This window comes from Pleurodeles waltl, chromosome 3_1 (assembly GCF_031143425.1).
Source record: "Pleurodeles waltl isolate 20211129_DDA chromosome 3_1, aPleWal1.hap1.20221129, whole genome shotgun sequence".
NCBI classification, from domain to species: Eukaryota; Metazoa; Chordata; class Amphibia; order Caudata; family Salamandridae; genus Pleurodeles; species Pleurodeles waltl.
The window spans coordinates 1036592231-1036613710 of record NC_090440.1 but is presented as its reverse complement, the minus strand read 5'-3'; the positions used below and the strand labels follow the sequence as shown (position 1 = coordinate 1036613710).

At 44.9% G+C, this 21480-nt stretch overlaps 1 protein-coding gene across 2 annotated transcripts in view; it reads left to right on the top strand.

The window, feature by feature from the left end:
- The window catches only part of ESYT3 (extended synaptotagmin 3), a 319908-nt gene that overhangs the window by 248495 nt on the left and 49933 nt on the right, over window positions 1-21480 (top strand). For both annotated transcript variants that reach the window (XM_069224322.1, XM_069224323.1), the window contains exons 15-20: window positions 8127-8192; window positions 10717-10803; window positions 13779-13928; window positions 15827-16206; window positions 19130-19228; window positions 19364-19495. In XM_069224322.1, the coding sequence (XP_069080423.1) occupies window positions 8127-8192; window positions 10717-10803; window positions 13779-13928; window positions 15827-16206; window positions 19130-19228; window positions 19364-19495 (914 nt within the window). The remainder of the gene's footprint in view (window positions 1-8126; window positions 8193-10716; window positions 10804-13778; window positions 13929-15826; window positions 16207-19129; window positions 19229-19363; window positions 19496-21480) is intronic.

Here is a 21480-nt window from a genome sequence, read left to right as displayed (position 1 = left end):
GCCGGGGGGCCGCGGTGGGGGGGGGTCCCGGCGGGCCCTGAGAGGGAGAAGGCCAGGGGGCGGCCGACGGCTAGCACCCACGCAGGCACAAAGGGAGACTGGAAAGAGAGAAGCCCTAAAAGCGGCAGCCAAGATGGGAGTGGAATCGTCTCCGCCGGCGGTCTCTGAAGAGGAATCAGAAGACATAGTGGTGTCCTCGCCCGAGGGCTCTGGGGGATCGACTAGTGCGCCGGAGGTAACCCCACAAACGGCTGATGAACTGATCTAAACAGAACCTGCACCGGCGCTGAAAGGCGAGTCAAGATAAGAAGTACGGTGGCCCCTCCGGACCTGGCCGCCCCCCCGGACCTGTTTCTCGCCTGTCAACCCTGACCGGCGAGTATTGACTTGATGTGTTTGTGTGATCTGCAGTGTTGTAGGACTTACTGGGCAGCCTACAGTTTTGGAGGCGCCCTGGGGAAGGGGAGTTGGGTTTTTTTGTTATTAGTTATACCGGCTATATGTGCGATGTGGGCTGATCATAATGTAGGTGCAAGCTTCTGGGGGGCTTGGCCGGGGCCGGGGGCGCGTAGACTCCATGTACACCGGGTTCTAAGAATACGATGGGGGGCTACAACACTATGACCTGGAACGTTAGGGGGATGGGCACTCCGAGTAAGCGACATAGAATTCTTTCCTTTTTAAAAAGAAGAGGGGTGCATATAGCTATGCTACAGGAGACTCACCTCGCGCCCGGAGAGGGGGAGAAATTACGGAGGAGATGGAGGGGTCAGGTATTTGCCACAGAATATTCATCTTACGCAAGAGGAACCCTAATTTGGATTAGAGCGGGAGTTCCATTTGTGCTAGATTCCTCCAACATAGACAGGGAGGGAAGATTTGTCATTCTAGAAGGGAAACTACAGGGGCTCCAGTTGACCCTGAGTTGTATATACGCCCCCAACCAGGACCAAGCATTATTCATGACGGGCCTGTCTGGGCATCTCACTCGTCAATGCACGGGGGAAGTACTAATAGGAGGAGACTTTAACGCAGTGCTTGATATCGACCTAGATAGGTCTAACCCCCCACTGCAGGGAGCAACATCAATTAAAGCAGCAAAAAAACTAGCAGAGTGGCTGGACGCCTGGGGACTGGTGGATGCTTGGAGGCTACAACACCCTGTTGCCAGGGATTATTCGTTTTACTCGGGCCTCCACCAGGTACATACTAGAATCGACAGAATAGTTTGCACAGCAGGGCTGGCCCGAAATATGACCCACGCGGAGTACCTTGCCCGCACAATATCTGATCATAATCCTCTATTGATGACATTGAATGTATCTCGGGACAGACCTCCTATACCGGCATGGAGAATGCTTCCGTCGGCCTTGGAGGACCAAGCGTACAGGGAGGGGGTACAAAGCTACTTAGAGGAACACATAGAGGATAACCGGGGATCCACTTCCTCCAGAGGCATAGAGTGGGAGACACTCAAGGTGGGGACGCGGGGTCATTGTCTGGGACAGTCAGTGGGGATAAAACGTACACTTGAGAGAGAACTAAACGCACTGGAGAAGGTCATCCACGAGGGGGAGTTGAGACAGGGCCCCACAAGACAAGCGGATGAAGAGTACGAGAGTGCGCGTAGGGAGCACTCCCGAATAGAAGAGCGTCTTAGATGCCACAGTGTGCAAAGATACTTGGTATCCATGCAATCAGAAGAGGGGAGATCCGGTAGACTTTTGGCATGGCTAGTGCGCCCGAATGGTGATAGTGGTCCTATTGCAAGTGTATTGGACAGGGGTGGGACACGCAGAATTAGTCCAGAATCCATTAACGACGCATTCAAAGATTATTATACGTACTTGTATAGGAAGCCCACAGACTTGGAGGTGGGGATCCTTGATGGTTTCCTAACTCGGATGTCTCTGCCGGCTTTGAGCCCGGAGGACGGGGCCGGCCTGGGGGGTCCAGTGACTGTAGAGGAGATAAACGAAGCAATCACGCAGCTGGCTCCTGGGAAGACCCCGGGCACAGATGGTCTTCCGATGGATTTTTATAAAAAGTATAAATCCTTATTAACTCCCAGACTGAAGGAAATGTATATGGAGGCGGTAAAGAATGGGGTGCTCCCTTCCACGCTCCGTGAAGCATTGGTTGTGCCGCTCCCAAAAACAAACATTAGTGATCCATCGGTAACAGAATTTAGACCACTATCAATGCTAAATAGCGACTTTAAGATCTTGAGTAAGATACTAGCTAATCGGTTACTGCCCCTTATGCCGACCCTGGTGCACCCTGACCAGAATGGTTTTATTCCTGGTCGCAGCACCTCCTTGAATCTTAGGCGGATTTTCTCTATAATGCATATGCCTGATGAGGCGAAGCCACCAGCCGGGACCTTGCTAGCTGTGGACTTTGAAAAGGCCTTCGACTCGATCAGATGGGATTACTTGAGGGCGACAATGTTAAAAATGGGCCTGGGTGGTGGCTGGGTTGCCTGGGTGGACCTGTTATATTCGTCCCCATTGGCAAGGGTCAAGACGGGTAGGACGGTCTCAGCTGCTTACCCAGTGCATCGGGGAACTAGACAGGGATGCCCCCTGTCCCCATTGTTGTTCGCGTTGGCGATGGAACCCTTAGCGGCGTGGGTGCGAGGTGAAGGAGCGGGCAGAGGGATTCGGTGGGGACCAGGGGATCACATTATCTCGCTATATGCAGACGACATTTTGATATACCTTAGAGACGGGGCGAGTGGACTCCCCTGGGCCCTGAACGTACTTGAGGAATTTGGTTTAGTATCAGGATTAAGACTTAACCGTAATAAAACATATGTGTTCCCCCTGACGTCTGGATATGGTCGCCCCATAGCGTGCCCGGTGGACCTGAAATGGGCTCCGCGTACATTTAGATACTTGGGGATCCAGATCTACCATGGTATGGCTGACCTAAGAGAGGGTAACCTAGGTGGAGTGCTCCGTTCGCTGAGATCATCAGTAACATTCTGGCGCTCTTTAAAATTGTCAGTGATGGCTAGAGTGGCGCTATCCAAAATGATCATGCTCCCCCGACTGCTCTATTACTTTGCCAATTTACCGCTGCTAATACCCCGGGCATGGTTCCGTGATCTGAACACATTGCTTAGAGAACTAATTTGGGATAGTGGGCGAAGACGTACCACTCTCGTGACCATCTGCAGGCCTCCCCAAGCGGGAGGCCTGGGGGCACCTGACTTTGAGGCATATTACCTTGCATCCCAATTGCAGTGGATAGCCGGGTGGCTTACGGGTCGGGGCCAATTGGATTTATATACGGCCCAGGGAGTGATTGATACGGCGTGGATTGCGGCAAACATGGCAAACAGGAAGATAACTCTCCCTGGGAACAACATAATGATAAAAGTGGCAATAGGATGTTGGAAAAGATGCACGAAAAGAGTAGGAGTTGGTCACCCGTATTCTCCAGCTCTGCCGCTGGCAGTACTTGCTATAGAACCCAGGGGGAGGGGGCAGGGAAGTATGGGACTCAGTCATTGGCTAGCAGCGGGAATAGAAGTAGTGGGAGGACTTTTCAAAGAGGGAGTCCTGAGGGGATTTGATGACTTGATGGAAGAGGGTGTTCCCGGTGGACAGTTTCTACTGTACGGGAGACTGGTACATACCCTTAGGGCTCACTGGGACACGGCAAATGCGGAACCTGACACACACGGGGTCTTGCACTCACTGATGACATTAGGTGAGGAAACACGTCTCATCACCAAGATATATCGGTCCCAGGTTGAGGCAGCTTTAGACCCCCTACGTTCACTGAGAGGAGGCTGGGAGGGCACGGTTGGTCGAGAACTCACAGACTCAGAGTGGAAAAAGATACTGGCTTACCCCCGGATGGTGTCCCGTAATACACGCTTAAGGTACCTTCAATATAATTACCTGCATAGAACATACCTCACACCCCACAGGCTGTTCCGTATATACGGTGGATCTCCAGCGACCTGCCCGAGATGCGGGGGGGTGGGGCGAATTTCGACCACATGGTTTGGACTTGCCCGGTGATCCAGACTGGCTGGAAGGAAATGTTGACTACCTTAACTGAATTGCTTGAGGTTGAGTTAAGACCCAGCCCCGAGATGTGCTTGCTGGGCCTTGGACCAACGGCACTCCGTGGAAAAGTGAAGGGGCGCTTTTTGGACCTCACCCTGGCACTATATAAGAGACTAATCTCGAGGGGCTGGAAAGCTGCGGGTTGTCCTTTACTGACTGTCTGGGAGAATGATACATTAACGTGGGCTAGAGCTGAATTACAGGTCCTAAAAGCAGAAGAAGCCAGGAGTATCCGCCGGGTTCCCATAGCTCCGGGGTGGGAGAACTTAGTGACGAATTGGGAGAGTATAACTAGGAGACTGGTGAACCCAGCAAGAGAAACCAGCGACTCCCAACCCACGCCGAGGTCGGAGCCAGGCGATTGTAGCACATAGATAGGCGCCCAGAACAAACCCGACCCCCACGTGGCTTTCATTAAGTGTAGAGGCCTGAAGACAGCTGGGCCGTGGATCCCCACCTCGCCATCGAACATGATAGGCAGTGTGCGTGCCCCTCCGCCTACACGGCGCGTCCCTGCGCCCTGGGTCGATATTACCCCCTGCTTAAAATTAAAATAAAAAGTGGATCTGACATAGCACCTTCAGCTCAACAACTATAAAAATCATTTGCACATAGCCGCATGGTTGGCCCTGTGTGGCCTGTTCTTTTTTATTCCCGCCTCTTCCTCCTTCCTCCCACACCCAATTGGGTGGCACCTAACCCTCTATATCATTATTCCAAGTTACAAGGAAGAAGGGGTTTAAACCTGTTGCTTGACTATTGCTTATGCAGAACAAAGAGCTGTAACAAAGAAAAGTGATTGAATTAGTAAAAGAGTAACTGATTGAATAAAGAGAAATAAAACGACTGTTAATAAAGATTGAGCAATAAGCGAAAAAGTACAAAATAAGAAGCAGATATAAAAGTGCATGTGAAATGAATAAATATGTAACGTTGTAATAGCAAAATGTTAATAAAAATATATTCTAAAAAAAAAAAAAATCACACAGTAAAAAGCGCTGCCATAATAGCATGTGTTTTTTGGTTCGTCATATATATATATATATATATATATTTATAATTTTTTTAATTTGTTTGTAGTTATGAATATCCCACTGTTCAATGTCTTTCTAAGCTCTCTCATGGCTGGATCTTTTGTTTTGCAGTTGAAAGTAGTTTGTGTTTAAAGGGCCTTGTTGGTAATATCATTGCAGTAGGTCTGCTAGGCCTAAAAATGTGTAAGGCACTACGCCTTCTAGGGGTTACATATATGGATCACTGCATTACTTTCTGCTGTTCTGATTTCATTTTGTTATGCCCTCTAGGGGCTGACTATACGGTTACATGACCATGTTTCTTACAAATGCTGTTTTCATTATGGTGTCCTCTAGGGGCTTTTCTGAGCATTACAGTCATGAATCTACAATATTTGCTGTACTCAGAAACTTGCCCCATAATGTTTTGCGGCGCATTCCATTTACAAAACACTTTTGCCCATAACTGACTGTGTGGCGGTTGTAGGACAATGGGACCACCATCAACATTTTCAGCACCACACACACTGTCCTGGGCATCTCTGGGTCCCCACACTTGGTTTATTGAGGCAGGACTGCAAAATAATAACCACCCCCATCTGTCAGAGTCTTAAGTTCTATCATGGCTGGAACTTTTGTTTTACAGCTTGGCATAGTTTGTGTTTTAAGGGCCTTGTTTGTAATATTATTCTAGTAGGCCTGCTAGGCATGAAAATGTGTAATGCACTACACCCCCTGGGGGCTAAATCTATGTGGTTGCACTGCATCACGTTCTGCCATTCTGTTTTCGTGTGGTTATGCCCTTTAGGGACTGACTATATGGTTACATGGCCATGTTTCTTACAAGTGTAATTTTTATTGTGGTGCCCTCTAGTGGCTGTTCTGAGCATTACAGTCAAGATACTACAATATTCCCTGCACTTGCAAACTCGCCCCAAAATGCTTTGTGGGGCATTCCTTCTACAAAACATTTTTGCCCATAACTCACCGCACAATGTGCTCTTTCTGTCTAGGTCATCTCTGGGTCCCCACACTAGATTGGGGACCCCAAAATAATAATATGAAAAATATAATAAATAATGGCAATATTTTCTTTTTTTGCTGAATATAGAGGAAGAAGGTAAATACAAGTGCTTTAGTTATATGCAGGGCCACTGGTATTATGTGGCAACGAGCACCAAATTATGCAGGACCAAATTATGCAGCAGGCTTGAACAATTTATGTGGCAAGAAAAGCCTTGCCACATAAATTTTTCAAGCCTGCTGCATAATTTGGTCCACTTGTTAACAGTGCTTTTCCCCTTTATTCTTGCACATTCACAGTTTCTCATAAATCTACGTTCAGCTTCACCCTTTCCTTTGTTAGGTGTAAATGTTTGTGTTGTTTACATTCCGACGGTTAGTACGGTCTACAGCTAACTAAACACTTTTTGCAGCTCTGCTTTTATAACCACGGAGAAGCAGATGCATTGAGATCTTGGTAAAAGAGCTACATGGGCGCTTAAGGATGCTATGTTGCATTCCGAGATCCAGGGTGGTGGTGAAATAATTATACAGACAAGCCCTAACACGGGTGCAGCAGCCTCTGGCACAAATCCACATTTTAACAGGTCAGAGCACTGTGGTTTCATGTTGAGGGAATGTGCAAAGTGGTTCTGGGGTTATTTTTATTGGGCTTTTATATAGCAAGGTAATGTATTTCCGATAATGTGATCCTAATATAAAAATGAATGTGCAGCTCGTGTGTTGTCCTAAGATGCAGGTCATGTATTGAGGTTTATCAGGCCTGGATTCCTTGTTATTTTTTCTTATTCGTGTCTCCAGCATGTGCTTGAGGAAGTTGAGAATTTCAAATGTATCTAGATTTTTGTTAGTGTGTCGGAGACGCAAGTAAATAATACATTTATGCTTTTTATAACTTGGATTTCGGAATACCTTCTATCCTGTTGAAACATCCTTTCACTTAGCTGCATGAATGTTGAAAGCCCATCAAAATCTTTCAGTGCTTTCTTCAGAGCAGGGGGTTTGCTGAAAATGTCAACTAAAAAGTGTATGCCCACTTCATGTATTTTTAAAGTTTAGAGCACCATACACATCCTTAAAGTTTACTTAAAATCCTCCTGATTGACATTGCAAGTTCCTAGGATCTAGTTTGACATCGGTCTTGTCACATAATCAGAAGCTGATGTAAGGGCATTAATGTTGCAGCCGAATCGAATGGAGCTGCTCGGTTAGCAGGTTATGAGGTTAGCAGGTTATGATCTGCCTTGTCCAGTAGCTCCAATAGAAGCCTGCATCACATGATCAGTGACGGACAAGACATCATTGATCACATGCATTCGTGTGGTTTGATTCCAGGGCCTTCTCAAATCTCACTTTTTGGAATGTTATGTCATGTACTCATTGCCAATCCAGGAAATGGGCATACTTAGGTGTAAGCAATGTAGGGGAATGGTTTCCCTAACGTTTATCGAGCAATTGCTCTTTCCTTTCTGCACCAATACCTAATGGACTTCCTCGTACATCAGATACTTGTGGTGAAATCGAGTTTATTTGGGGGTCGTTCAAGGGCACCTATGGTCACTGGTGCATGCAATAAGTACCCTTTGAGTTGCGCAGATAAGGGTACTTCTTAATCTTTGTATAATCTTCAAATAACATTAAAGTTCCTAAGTATGTACCACCTACTATGTGTGTTCTAAGTTATTCCACCGTTCTCTAATCGGCCTGGTTACCATACCCGGAACCTCCAACCCACACATTTCCCTTTGCTCCCTTTACTTGACTTCCCACCTTCTTTGCTGCTGTGACTGTTTTGTACTTAAATTGAACCTAACAAAGTTGTTTGCTTTTCATAAATGTTTTTATGACTGTTAAAGGCATGATGTTAATATGCATGTCAATGCAAGCATTACAGTACGTTCATTATTTTTAGAGCCTTTTCAGATATTTAGGCGGGCTTGCATTTTTCTTTGAACTGTCGTATTAATGTTAACCTCTTGTATTTTTTATTTTGTGTTCGACATTGAAGAAGAACGACAACGATCCAAATTCCTACGTTCTGTTGTGTGTTGGCAACAAAAGTATGAAAAGCAAGGTAGGCTATATATTGGGTTTGATATGTTAAAAGTACCTTCTTTGGCTAGTATTGCGAATGTGGGCCCTAGATTCATCAAGAGCAGCCCAGGGCCACCATTCACAGAAAGTCTTTAGTGGGAGAAATCTTCCATATATATACAATAAAGTTACACTTCCAGTGTTCGCTTATTGCTGGTGGACTTCATTTGTGTTGACACATTCTTGGGTGAAAAAAGAACTGCTGATAGCTGTAAACATTTAAAAGGGACAGTGTCCAAAGCCAGTGCTGCCGCTTTGCTAGTGTTCGTTTGGGCGGCGTTGTAGGGTTACCCAAACAGGTATACTTGTGCTTCTCAATGGTCGGGTACTATTGCCACCAAAGGGGAGAAGTACCTGAGCCAGGTGGCACTTAATTGATAACCGATGAGTAAATATTTGTGAGCCCATTTTGTGATGTCATACAGCATGCTTTCATAGTGGACTTTAATAGCTGCATTACCCCCGATGGGAAGCTTGTTTGTTTTTTGTGACTCCCAAACCTTTTCTTCCATTTGCTGATCTCTGGCATCTACTAATTCAAGCCACTTTAGTGTGATTTGAGTGACTGCCATTTACCAAAGCATTATATATGTCAGGCAGACGCCTACCTCGCTGCGCAGACGTGGAACATGCTGCCTCTCCACCTCAGGCAATGCCCCTCGCTGATCCAGTTCAGGAAGTACCTCAAGACCTGTCTTTTTGACTGATCTACATCCTTTCTCCCAGCGCCTTGAGACCCTCCGGGTGATAAGCAGCCCTTTTTAAATATCTGATTGACTGATTGAATGATTAAGCTTAATAACTCAACTAAATAGAAGTGGAGGTGCATGGCTTGGATTTAGGTTGATTAATTAGAGCATGTAATGTTAAGATCTCCATTGAAGACAGTGGCTCCAAGCTTTTAGTGGCTGGTATAAGCATTCTGCTCCAACATTCCATTGTTTGTCTTTCTGTTTCCCCCTTTTTAACTTAGAACATTGTAATCTTAGTACATGGAATGTTCTAATAGCCCTTCTGCCTCTGGCTATACCTGTTGTTAATGGCCCTCACCCTTGTTAAAGGCCCTTGGCTGCAGCTCAGGCCTATTACTCAAGTGGAGGGCCTTTAGCAATAGTTATAGCACTCAGCAATTGGCTATAAGCCTATATTAGGACACTGGAATGTTGGACGCTCCATTGAAGACAATGAAGTGGCTCCGGGCTTAAAGTGGCTGGTATAAGCCTTCTGAGCCAACATTCCAATGCTTGTCTTTCAGTTTCTCGCATTTTAATGTAGAACATTCTACCTCCAGTGGGTGAAATGTTCTAGTATCCTTATAGCCCTTCTTCCTCGGGCTGTCCCGTTTGTTAAAGACCCTTTCCCTTGGGATGACCTTCAACAGTGAGCTATACTAAATGTCACCTTGAAATAAATGCATGCATTTTAATAGAGAATTCACTCACTGTGAAAGTTTCTAATAGTATAGCACCCATATTATTTTCATATACTTCTCTCTTTTACCAGCACACCCCTGTCTTTAGGCTACAATTTGCATTAGGGAATTTTGCAAAAAAATAACAAAACAAATATAAACATTAATTAATACCATAATGATGTACAACAAGCAAGCGAGAATATAGTTATAGTGCAATATCACAACCCTAGCCTATTATAGGTGCTTTCTGACTGAGGAAGTTTTGCCCTGTATTTTCAGATTTCTGGATTTCTGGTGGGAGGGAGGGAGGAGTCATCATAATGGCCTGATGTACTGACAACTCGTGTCAAAAATCCACCTGTAAAAAAATTAACAACCCAACTTATGAACTGTTAGGTCTGTTAGTTAAATTTCAATGCATAGTGGGACACATTCAGATTTACCTCATGAATATTAAAAAGTTATGACGTGAATTGCGATTCACTCTGATTGATGATCATCAGATGAATGGTGGCCGGATAGGGTCAGCAGTCCACCATGTCAGTGATCACCATTAAATAAAGTAACTGTTTCTTTTTTTTGTTCAGCCCGCTTTCCTTAAAGGAAACAGAGCTGCATTTAAAAAGAAATGTTTATTTATTTTGTTTGAGCGTTGGCAGTGGTCTCCTGGGCCAGTGTCTATCCGCCAACAAACTTTTTTTTACATTCACAAAGGGGATTTTTGTCTCAAAATATTGATACACTGCATACCGATTCAGTATTTGGAAGGGATGCCTGTAACACTCCCCCTCCAAATATTGAATCGGTATGGGGTCGCGGTCCCCATTTAGGAATCTGGGATTAGTAAATTTAAAAAAAAAAAACATTTTTGCGATTGCAAATTTTGAATTGGAGTGTGCGTGTGCTTTGTACATCTGGCCCTAAGTGTGTTACATAATATTAATCCCTTTATGGAGCATAGTTATAGCATGTTTGGAGTCTGCATAAGATTAATCTGTAGTAGAGTGTCACTTTGCAAACTGCTCCGTGTCACGGCGCCTTTACCTTGGTCTTTGAAGTAATTCACATTTTGCACGTTCTTTTCGCACAGGTCTGCTGCACAAGCAAAGACCCCGTTTGGGAGGAGGCATTTGCATTCTTCATCCAGAATGTTCACTCCCAGCACCTTCACGTTGAGGTTTGTGGGATCATTTGATTTATTTTCTCATCGTCCATACATTCGTACTTGAAATGTGTGCTGTAAGAAGCAGTATGCTTGCACGTGAAGTTATCTATCATAATCGCAAATAGAGATGTCAGCCCTCAAAGTTTTACGGTCACCATATGATTCCATGACACAAGGACACTAAGCATCCAGTCTTACACTTTCATTAACAAAATCATAGCATTCTTGGACTTGTAGCCATTGTTTATTTGAAATGAACTAGCTGGACTTTCCCTCTTGAATAGTGATTGGTTGGAGGTGCGGCCCATCAAATTATGTCATGTCCTTGAGACTTGGACTTGTGTGGTGTGCTTAAAAGTTCAAGAAGTACAAGATGAAAATCCGAATAGGATGAACTCAAAATGGCAAAAACAAAATTACTTTAAAAAAGGTAGTAAGGACAAAATACCCAATTTCTCTGCAGAACACGTTTGTTCAGTGTGGCTCTGAATAAATGGCTTAGCTTGTGATTCAGGATCCCTGAGTTACATAAGCTTCAGAATCGTTGAGCTACTAGAGCACCAGTTTGTTCAGTTTCCTTAAAACAATATATTTTGTTCAAGCATTTACTTGAATTTCTTGGTACGTGAATTTTGATATACTAAAAAAAACAAGTAAAATGGGAATAAAGTATATTTCTTCATCAAGTTATTGTGTCCACTAACAAAACTCATTTTAACTGATCCCAATAAAGAACAAGCATTGGCAACGCCAATAGGTCTTGCCTATGTGAGATCTGTTGGCTTGGTCTATTTGTTTTAGCCGTTGTACAGCAGCATGATTAAAAATAAACGCTATGACGCAGTCAACGCTGGTGGCAATTCTTTTTTTTAACACTTTCAACCATGCTGCACTGCTGTACAACATAACTTAAACATTGACAACGCCAAATAATACAGCTATTTGGGTTTGTTAGTGTCCTTTTAGCTGTGTTGTACAACAGTGCAATTACTGTGCAGTATGGTTGAGAGTAAATTTTTAAAAAGCGATATGAAAGGATCAACGCTGGCTGCATTTTAGTGCTTTTATCTGACTTTCAGCCATGCTGCACAGCAGCCGCGATGCTGTACAACATAGTTTAAAAAAATACATTGACAAAGGTAATAAATCTCACAAAAAGGAAGACCTATTGGCTTTGCCAGTGCTTGTTCTAATAGTGGTTAAAATCAGAAGTGCCTCTTTCAAATGTGCCTGCAATTTAAATAAACTACAAAGAAATTACAATCAAAATCCATGGAATACAATAATTAAAGAATTTCCAGTTTTCAAAAAAGGATACTGCTGATACAAGCAAAGGTGATGTATTTGACCTCCATTTGATAAGAACGTTTTCTTTGAACATTTCACCCTTGCAAAAAGCATCAATTCAAGACTGGTACTCAGTTCAATAATTTCACCGCAATATTTAATGTTTACTCGGATGAGAGAGTTTTGTTTTATTTCCCCCTTTGGTTTGCTATGCTTGCAAAGTGTGTTGTAGCTTTAAGTGCCGTATGTGCAAAAACAATTCACTTTTGTATTAACAATGCACATTTATTAAACGATGAACTTAGTAACAGTCAATAAAGGTACAAACCCTTCCCGCCTGCTTATTTTCTGCCTGCTCTCTGCTCAAGGGTTATACATGGTCTCCAACTTTATCCTCGCCTTCTGTCTTCATTAAGTTTTTCTGATGGGAAATAGGGTGAAAGACGTTTTATACAGACATCCTGATCTGGAGACACCGCTTCAAAAAGGTCCCCAGATGACAACATTAACATCACTGGGGTTGCCTCCCTTTCATCGGGGTAAAGTTCAGCAACCGTGTCTAGGCCACAGATAGGCTGAAAGCCTCCACGGAAACGCTATCAGCCCGAGGACAGCGCCGCACATGAGACATTGCACGGCGTGCAGATGTGCCGTCTGCATTTTAGGGGCATTTTCGTGGTAACACAGATTATAATAATGTTTTTGTAATGGATAGATAAACAGCTGAAAGCATTTTTGAACCGCTCAGAGCATGCACGTTTGTGAGAGCAATGCGTTAATAAACACCCATTAAATCCCCGGAGAGCACCTCTGGCTGTGAACGCACTGCTTACCCGACCCGATAACATTACACACTGTGCTGTGTAGCGTGGCTGATATCTTTTTTTTTAAAGCGCTGTAACACGGTAAGCGATGACGCGTCTTATCAGGTTTTTTTGTTGTTTTTTACTGAAGTTAAGCAGGTAACCAGGAGAGAGGGATGGGGATTCGGGGCAACATGGACAAAAGAGGGTGGAAGGGGTTGGGACAGGATGGACAACGGAGGGATGGACCGCTGAAGCAAACACCCAGAGAACGGAGGGTGGGAGAAATGTTCTGGGAATAAGCAACTGCATGGGCATCAACAGAAGGAGGGCGGGGGGGTAGATGTACACAAGGGACGCACTCTGGTAGAGTGCTTAAACCCAAATAAAAAAGATAAAAAAGTAGTGTCTAGAGGATGAGCTGTGGAAGGACACGAGTGATGGGGCCATTCTCTAGGAAGGGGACACACCCATGAAGAGTCAGGAACCTTAGGCTTCCTTACTAAGAAGCAGGCAGATGCGAGTTCAAGTGAAGCCTGCTAGTGGGCGGCCTCCAAGCTCACGGACACAAAACAGCAAGTCTCTGAAAGACCGCGAATGCGCGGTCTAGGCGAGACCTAACAATTCTTCTAATAGGCAGACTTTTAATTTCAGTTTTATGTAGGACACGACTAAACAATAAAAAAAGTAAAAAACGTGAAAATGTGTTCCTCCTAGAAGATGAATGATGCTAACGTCCCAACTTTACAGACCTCAAAACATGACTGCAGATTTGTACTGGGATTCCCAATGGTAGTGTTCAACAATTATGAATAATGTAAATGAATCCAGTACAGCCCACCTTGAATCTCACATTTGGTAGTTTTCTTAAGTCTTTCTTCTAATCGTTTCCTGTAGGTCAAGGATGATGAACGCCAGTGTGCTCTTGGGGTGCTGAACGTTCCTCTTCACCGCCTCCTAAAAGATACCGATATGACTCTCGATCAGCGGTTTCAGCTGGAGAACTCTGGCCCAAACAGTTTTATTAAAATGAAAATTGTGCTCCGGGTAGGTCATTCTTTTCAGCTCATGAAATATTGTTCTTATGGTACGTGTGGAGTAGGAACTCAGCTGTTTCTGTAGCTTTCTTTTTTCAAACCCTTTTGTCAGCTTTTCACCTGTGCCTCAGTTTCATGCAGAGACGGAGAAAGTTCCAGTGCGGCACTCCCTCGTCCTCAACCCCCCGAGATGAAGGGATAGTGTGGTCTGGGAGTATGACCGTGGATATTTTGTCATTTGGTAGTGCTTGAAATGTCTTGGCAGGTTTCATGTGACAAGGCTGGGTACTGCTGTGAAGTTTTTCCCTTTACCAGGAGTTATTATAGAGATACTATGGCTGGTGTGTAGTGGATTACTTTGTTCATGCAGAGAATGAAAAGGGTGCTTGATGTTGTACTGGTTGCAGCTCTTTCATAGCATTAGTTTGGGGCCTGTGTAGATCCACTTGCAATAGTCCTCTGAGATTGGAAAACTTTGGCTCCTGCACAACATACACAGGCATTCATACATATGGCCATAGTTAGTACAGCATTGTAATCGTCCAGGCCCAAACCTTCAGCTTCAATAATTTCACCACCAGACCTAAGAAGTCTGTGTGGCAGGCAAGGGGTCTGCTGCTGCACCACATGGGTATCAAAACGCCAAGAAAGTCCACTGGCATGAAGATGCACAACGTACAAGAGTGAGCTTAATTGTAATGTCTTCAAGTTTTCCTCTTCACATACTTATTTTGTATTCTTTTTCGACTGGACAGGTGCTTAATTTGTTCTACATAAGTGTTGCCCATGTCTACGTTTGTAATGTTTCACATCACTGCATTGCTATTGTCCTACAGCACGCATTAGCCAGACTTCTTGATAGTGATAGTTTGAAAGGTTAGCACCTCTACAGTTTGAACCACAAGCCACAGAGGATCGTGGTACTGGCAGCAAATCAAGGTCTAACTCTGAAATGTTTGTCTAACGACCCATCTGTAGTAATGTGATGTAAAATAGAATGCATGGAACGTGAGGGATGTAAGATGGAGTGTGCAGGTTGGAAATTGTAAGAATGAAAAGATTAGAATGTACACAAGTCAGTGGTGGTTATCAGTTGTAAGAAGGAGGCAGCCTACGGATATATGTGGCGAATAAAAAAGCTTAAAGTTCACTGTGGATGTCGTGATTGATGCCAGGTGGGCTATCACAATGGTGACGAGCCCTGTGTTGGGCTTTCACACCATCAACACACGGCCTTTCACAAGAGAAAATTGTAGAATTCAGAGGTATGTAATGCATACCACACACAAAGCGAGACTGCAAAAGTGTTTGTTCAGGGATAGGTGGGAGAAGACCGACTGGCAGTAGGACTGACCGACAGAGGCTTCACACACCTCGCAAGAACCATAAGATTCATCTCACATCCTCAGGACTAGTGGTTGTACCTATGAATCCGTATCTCTCAGGTGGATGATAACACACACATAATATTATCCTAAAACTAAACTGAGAAACATTGGTGTAAGGAAAATGCGTATATGTCAGCAGTACCCTTACTGGCCAGCTCCAGTCTCTGACGAAGAAGTGGTCACACTCAGGCTGTGCATTTCGCTGCTTGTTTTGATAATTAATGGATTACTGCTAGAAAACCAGAAAGTTGGAAAAGAGGCTTTGTTTTCAAGAATAATTTTGCACGCATTTCAGCATCAAATATTGGATTTTGTTTGGGAAAGAGTAATCGTCTTTGAGTAAAAATAAGAAAACCTAATAAAGCTTCAGCCAAGTAATTTTATAAGAATTACAAATATAACAGTATATAATATTTGTTTTGCTTAAAGTTTTCCTTGCATGATCACTTTTAATGGAGCACTCAATGTGTGCTTGCACACCATGGTCTTAAACGGCGTACCATTTTTTTCTTTATTTCAGATCTTGTGCATCGAGGAGCCAGATTCGGACAGTATCTACACTGGGATAAATGCTTTAAAGAGGGGCCCTGTTCCACTCAAGAAGCCAAAAAATGATAAACGTCAGACAAAACCTCAAAATGCAAAAGAAGCCCCAAAAACATCAACGAGTAGTGAAGACTTTCTTGTGCCACCAGTGCCACAACCAAGGAAGCCAAGTTCTTCAGTCTCTGAAAAGTCAACAAGTGAAAAGGTTTTAGAAACCAGACAGCTTGCGAATTCAGGGACAAGAACACCACTGACCCCAAATCTGAGACATTTGAAGATAATGGGCCCTAGCATGGCATCATTGAATTCTTTTGCCTCTTCCTGCTTTGATAGCAATGAAGGAGACCTACCAAAGTAAGTGTTAGTTTGTAATTGTTCAATGAAACCAAGTTAATGCACATACAAACTTGTTGGGCAGTGCCCAAGCTTTCTAGCCCAGGTACATGTAAGCACCTTGATTAGACCTCCAGCAACACCCACCAAACTTACAACACATGCAGTTAGTCAAACTTAAACACTGCACCAGAGTATGGTGTCCAAAGGAATCCTTGCACCAGAAGAGAAGGTCCCCACCTATGCAACATGTATTTCATAGAACTAAAACACCACTGAGGTATCAAAATATTTGTGTGCAGGTTCGTAATAATTGCAGTTTTGCCCATTGAGCGGAACTGGTGTGCAGCCGGGTGTTTCCTGAAGGCTGTCGCATGACGGTTTTTGACAGCAGTGCATTCCTCGTAACGGGGCTACATTACCTAGGGTTGAGCTTCATGTGGTGGGTTTGGAGAAACTGGGAGTAGATCCCCAGTTGTTTTTTCGTATTGGAGAAAATATACTCTTACTTTTATTTTTTCTGTTACTGTGCTGTTGGTTGACCAGGAATTTGAAAGTAGTACATACGTAGAGATCGAGTAGGTGCAGTCTTCTCTGCACTGGGATGATGGTAATTTCTTTTCCGTGCTTGGATCATTAGGACCCGGAGGCCTCCATGTGATCCCCTCTCCCCACCAGAAATATACAATTGACAACTATTAAACGTTGGAAGTGTTTTATTCAAACATCAAACATCTCATAACTTTGCAAGTATATCAATATCTACACATCTTCATCTATACGTCCTGAGCAATTCTTTGTGACCATAAATCAATTCTGACAGGATCCCTTCCTGTCCTGAACCACCATTGGACCACACAGGTGACCCAGCTATCACCTGTATCCCTAGGAGGGGCGGTTACCCTGCCTACATCACTGTACCTTGTCCTCATGCTTCGGGTTCCGCCCCCTCCTCCAAACACCAATAAGAATCGGGGTGTAACGGGGCGGCCAAGGGCTGGAGCCCCATGTTCCCCCCAGCGATCTGAGCTCCCTTACCCCTTGATCTGGTGTGTACATCCGTTGGTTGGCTCAGAACTTCAGGATCCTATCCCAGGTGTCCTCCCGGGGGCCCCACCTTGGGGACCCCCCCCTGTTGCTTCTAGTCACATCTCAATTTCCGCCTGCCTACTGCCTAACAACTAGGAGATGGTGGGTGGGTCAATCGCGGGACCCCGCTTCCGTCCGGCCGCGCGAACTGGTGAAGAAAGACTTGCCCTCTTGGGGGGGGGGGGCGTTAAATAGCCCCCCCACCAGCCCGCGGCGGCCAGAACCGGTCAGGGCCAAACGTGGACCTAACGTTCCTTTTTTGGGGGAAGACTTCCGCCCCCGGGCCTCGCGAGGCCCGGGGGCGGAAGTCCACCCTGCGAACTGCGCACCCTGGGTGTGCACCAGAGGGGAGTGCAGGGGCCACGTAGCCCCCGGCTCCTAACGGGCCGCACCCCCCCACTTTGGCGGGGGCGCTTTACCCAACTCTTTCTCTGTTACTTTGAATGCATCTGAGGAGCGTAGTGCGGAGCAAGTGAGTAGATAATGATATAAGTTCTCGGCCACCCTCAGTGCTTTAACCAACTGTCTCTGACCATGATTGAAAGTATAATTTTTATGAGTAAATATTCGGAAGCCTGGATAATGGATTCTTCACATGATGTAACCATTGAAATTTGATGGTTCAGTTTAGAATGAATACATATGGTTTTGGAAGTGGTGGCAGTGTCAATGAGTTACAAAAGTGTTTTTTGTTTGTTTGTATTTTTGTGTGAGGTGCTGACTCTCAGCTAAATCAAATTTTGTTTTACTCCCTTCTGTTTTCCTATGTAGATGGTTGGTGGGTTAGAATAAGGCGCATCCCAAAATTAAGGTCTTGTCAGTTTGTATGTAGTAAACATACGCCATGTGGTGCTTGAATAGCATCATAAAGATAATGGTTGAATGTATTGCCCAAGCTTGCAATGAAAAAATGTACAAATCAGCCTAGCTTTGGAATTCTAGTAAAAACTGGGATCGCAACATAGAATGGGGTCCTTCAGGCGCTACTGTCATTTTTGCCAGCTTTTTGCAAGAAGAGGGCAAACATTGGGACACCCCTCATGTAATACAGATCATATCTCACAATCTCAGTGGAACGTTTGTGCCCTTGCAGTACGTGGATGTGGACACAAAGGCAAAGAAAGCGCCCTTCACTTTGTGCACCCTTTCCATGTGGCACAGTCAGGGTGCCCATTGTGAAAGGGGGTCTCGTGGATTACCATGCAAGCATACTATCACTCACTGCACCCACCTACAGATGATTATCTGCCTTTATTTGTAATGAAAGCTGGGATGCCACCTGCATCTTGAAAGACAGCCTGGCAGCTTCAGACAGCTTCCCTAGTACATTTTTCCCACATCTTCACGTGGAACAGCACCTTTGCTATGATATGTTGCTCTGTTCCTGGCGCGCACACCTCAGTCTGCCTCTTTAAAGTACAAGCAAATGGAAGAGCCATATTTAGTGTTTTTGGACAGAGCGCAAAGTACAGCCTGATAAATTAGATTACATTTCCTCTGTGTTCCCCACATTTTGTCACCTCTGGAGAATGAACGTAAATTAAAAAGATGCAGAATAAGTTCACACCACCTGTTTGCATCACCCAGCCTTCAAACAGAGGTACAGTATCATTGTTAATCTTAGACTTTCTCGAAGTGACACAGGGCCATTCAAAAGCAAAGACTTCAGACATGCAATTTGACAAATCCATCTACCATTTTCTTCATGGCGAAAATTAATACATCACACGTATAAATGGACAAACATATTCATGCTTTATGCTCAGATATAAATATTTTAGCCAAAATGTCCACTCTTTCCACAGTCATGAATAGTAGCAAATAAATTCTGACCATATGTTGAAATGTTTTTCAGTGGAGTGAACCTTGAAGGAGTCTCCATGGGAGAGATCCAGCTTACAGTGCGCTATGCTTCTTTACGGCAATGTCTCATCGTCGTTGTTAATTGCTGCAGGTAACTAAGTATGGCTGCTGCCATCCAAGTTCATCTTCATGTTGCAGGAAGTGATTTGTTTCAGGTTAAAAACAGTTCTGTAGTCCCGACTAAAGTTTTCATTTCTCTACTGGGTTTTCTTGTTCCTGAAAATAGAAACCTGCTTCAGTGCTCGAGCAGCGGTGCAGACCCCTATGTGCGCATGTATCTGCTTCCAGACAGAACGTGGCCAGGAAGAAAAAGGACAACTGTGAAGAGAAAAACATTGAACCCGCAGTATGAAGAAAAGTAAGTGTAAGAGTTAGCATTCGAAAAAAATCAACTTGTGTTTCTTTGAGGTGAACCTAACAAAACAGATGATCCTTTGCACCTATTTATAGATATGGAACAAGATAAACAAATGCAGTGTAGGCGTTTCTTTGCTGAAAACAAATGTGAAGAATTTGCAAGCATTGTTTTTAGCACAAGGGCTGTTTTTGGTAAATTAATAAATGTTGGTCACATATATGCTCAGATTTGAAATATATAAATATGTTCGATGGCATGTGTAGCTGCAGATACACATGCTGTGCACATCCTGCCATCTAGTGTTGGGCTCGGAGTGTTACAAGTTGTTTTTCTTCGAAGAAGTCTTTTCGAGTCACGAGATCGAGGGACTCCTCCCCTTTCGGCTTCATTGTGCATGGGCGTCGACTCCATCTTAGATTGTTTTCTTTCCGCCATCGGGTTTGGACGTGTTCCTCTTCGCTCCGTGTTTCGATTCGGAAAGTTAGTTAAATCTCGGAAAATTCGACAGTATTGTTTGCGTTCGGTATCGGGTTAGTTACAACAGATCGACACCGATTTCGGAAGAGCTCCGGTGGCCCTTCGGGGTTTTCGATTCCCCGGCGGGGCCTGGTCGGCCCGACCTCATGCGTCTTCAAGGCTAATGGAACGGACCCCATTCCGCTTCTGCCCCGAATGTCACAACAAGTATCCTTACACAGATCAGAATCTGGTCTGTAATTTGTGTTTGTCTCCCGAACACAAAGAGGATACCTGCGAGGCCTGTCGAGCGTTTCGGTCGAGGAAAACGCTAAGAGACCGAAAAGCAAGAAGACTACAAATGGCGCCGGCAGGACAACAGCACGTGGAAGAAGAGGAAACCTTCTCCATCGCGGATTCAGACTCGGACGAGGTCGATCCCGAACAGATGCCGAGAACCGTGAGTAAGACGTCACTACCCAAAACTCACAGAAAATTCACTAAAGCCCAGGGGACGCCACCGCCAACAGGCCATGGCTTAACCCGAAAATTAGGTGACCGACCATCGGCACCGAAAAAGGCCACGCATGTGTCGAAGTCATCCGACTCCGGTCGAGATACCGGCACAGAACAGACTCGACCCCGAGACACCGGGTCAGAGCACTCTCGACACCGAGAGAGCGGCACCGAAATGAGTCGGCACCGAGAGGCAAGAAAGTGTCTTCGGAGCCGAAAAAGACGGTCGAAAAGGTTTCGATACCGAAACATCCGGACTCGGAGCCGAAACCAAGTTCCTACACCGAGGAACAGGGCCTGTCCTCACAGATGCAAGGACACAGATTCAGACAGGAACTAGAGGCAGGGGAGCCAGATTACACTCACAGGAGGCTCCACATTCAGAAGGACACAGGGAAAATCAGTACTCTCCTTCCAATCCAAATTAAAAGGAAACTTGCCTTCCAAGAGAAGGACAAGCAACCACAAGCAAATATGGCAAAACAAATAACTCCACCACCATCACCACAACGCTCACCACAACCATCACCGGTAGCCACTCCACCAATGATGCAGTCTCCAACTCATACGGGAATGAGTCAAGATGATCCTGGCGCATGGGGTCTTTATGATGCGCCAGTGTCAGATAATAGTCCAGACTGTTATCCAGCGAGACCGTCACCACCTGAGGACAGTACTGCCTACACACAGGTGGTGTCCAGAGCAGCTGCGTTTCACAATGTCACCCTGCATGCAGAACCAATAGAAGATGACTTTTTGTTTAATACACTGTCCACATACACATAGCCAGTACCAGAGTCTCCCTATGTTACTGGGAATGCTGAAACATTCAAAGCAAGTGTTTCAAGAGCCTGTGAAAGGCAGGGCCATTACTCCAAGGGTGGAGAAAAAGTACAAACCTCCACCAACAGAGACCCTGTGTACATCACGCAGCAATTAACACCGGACTCAGTGGTAGTAGGGGCAGCTCGCAAAAGGGCGAACTCACACAACTCGGGAGATGCACCACCACC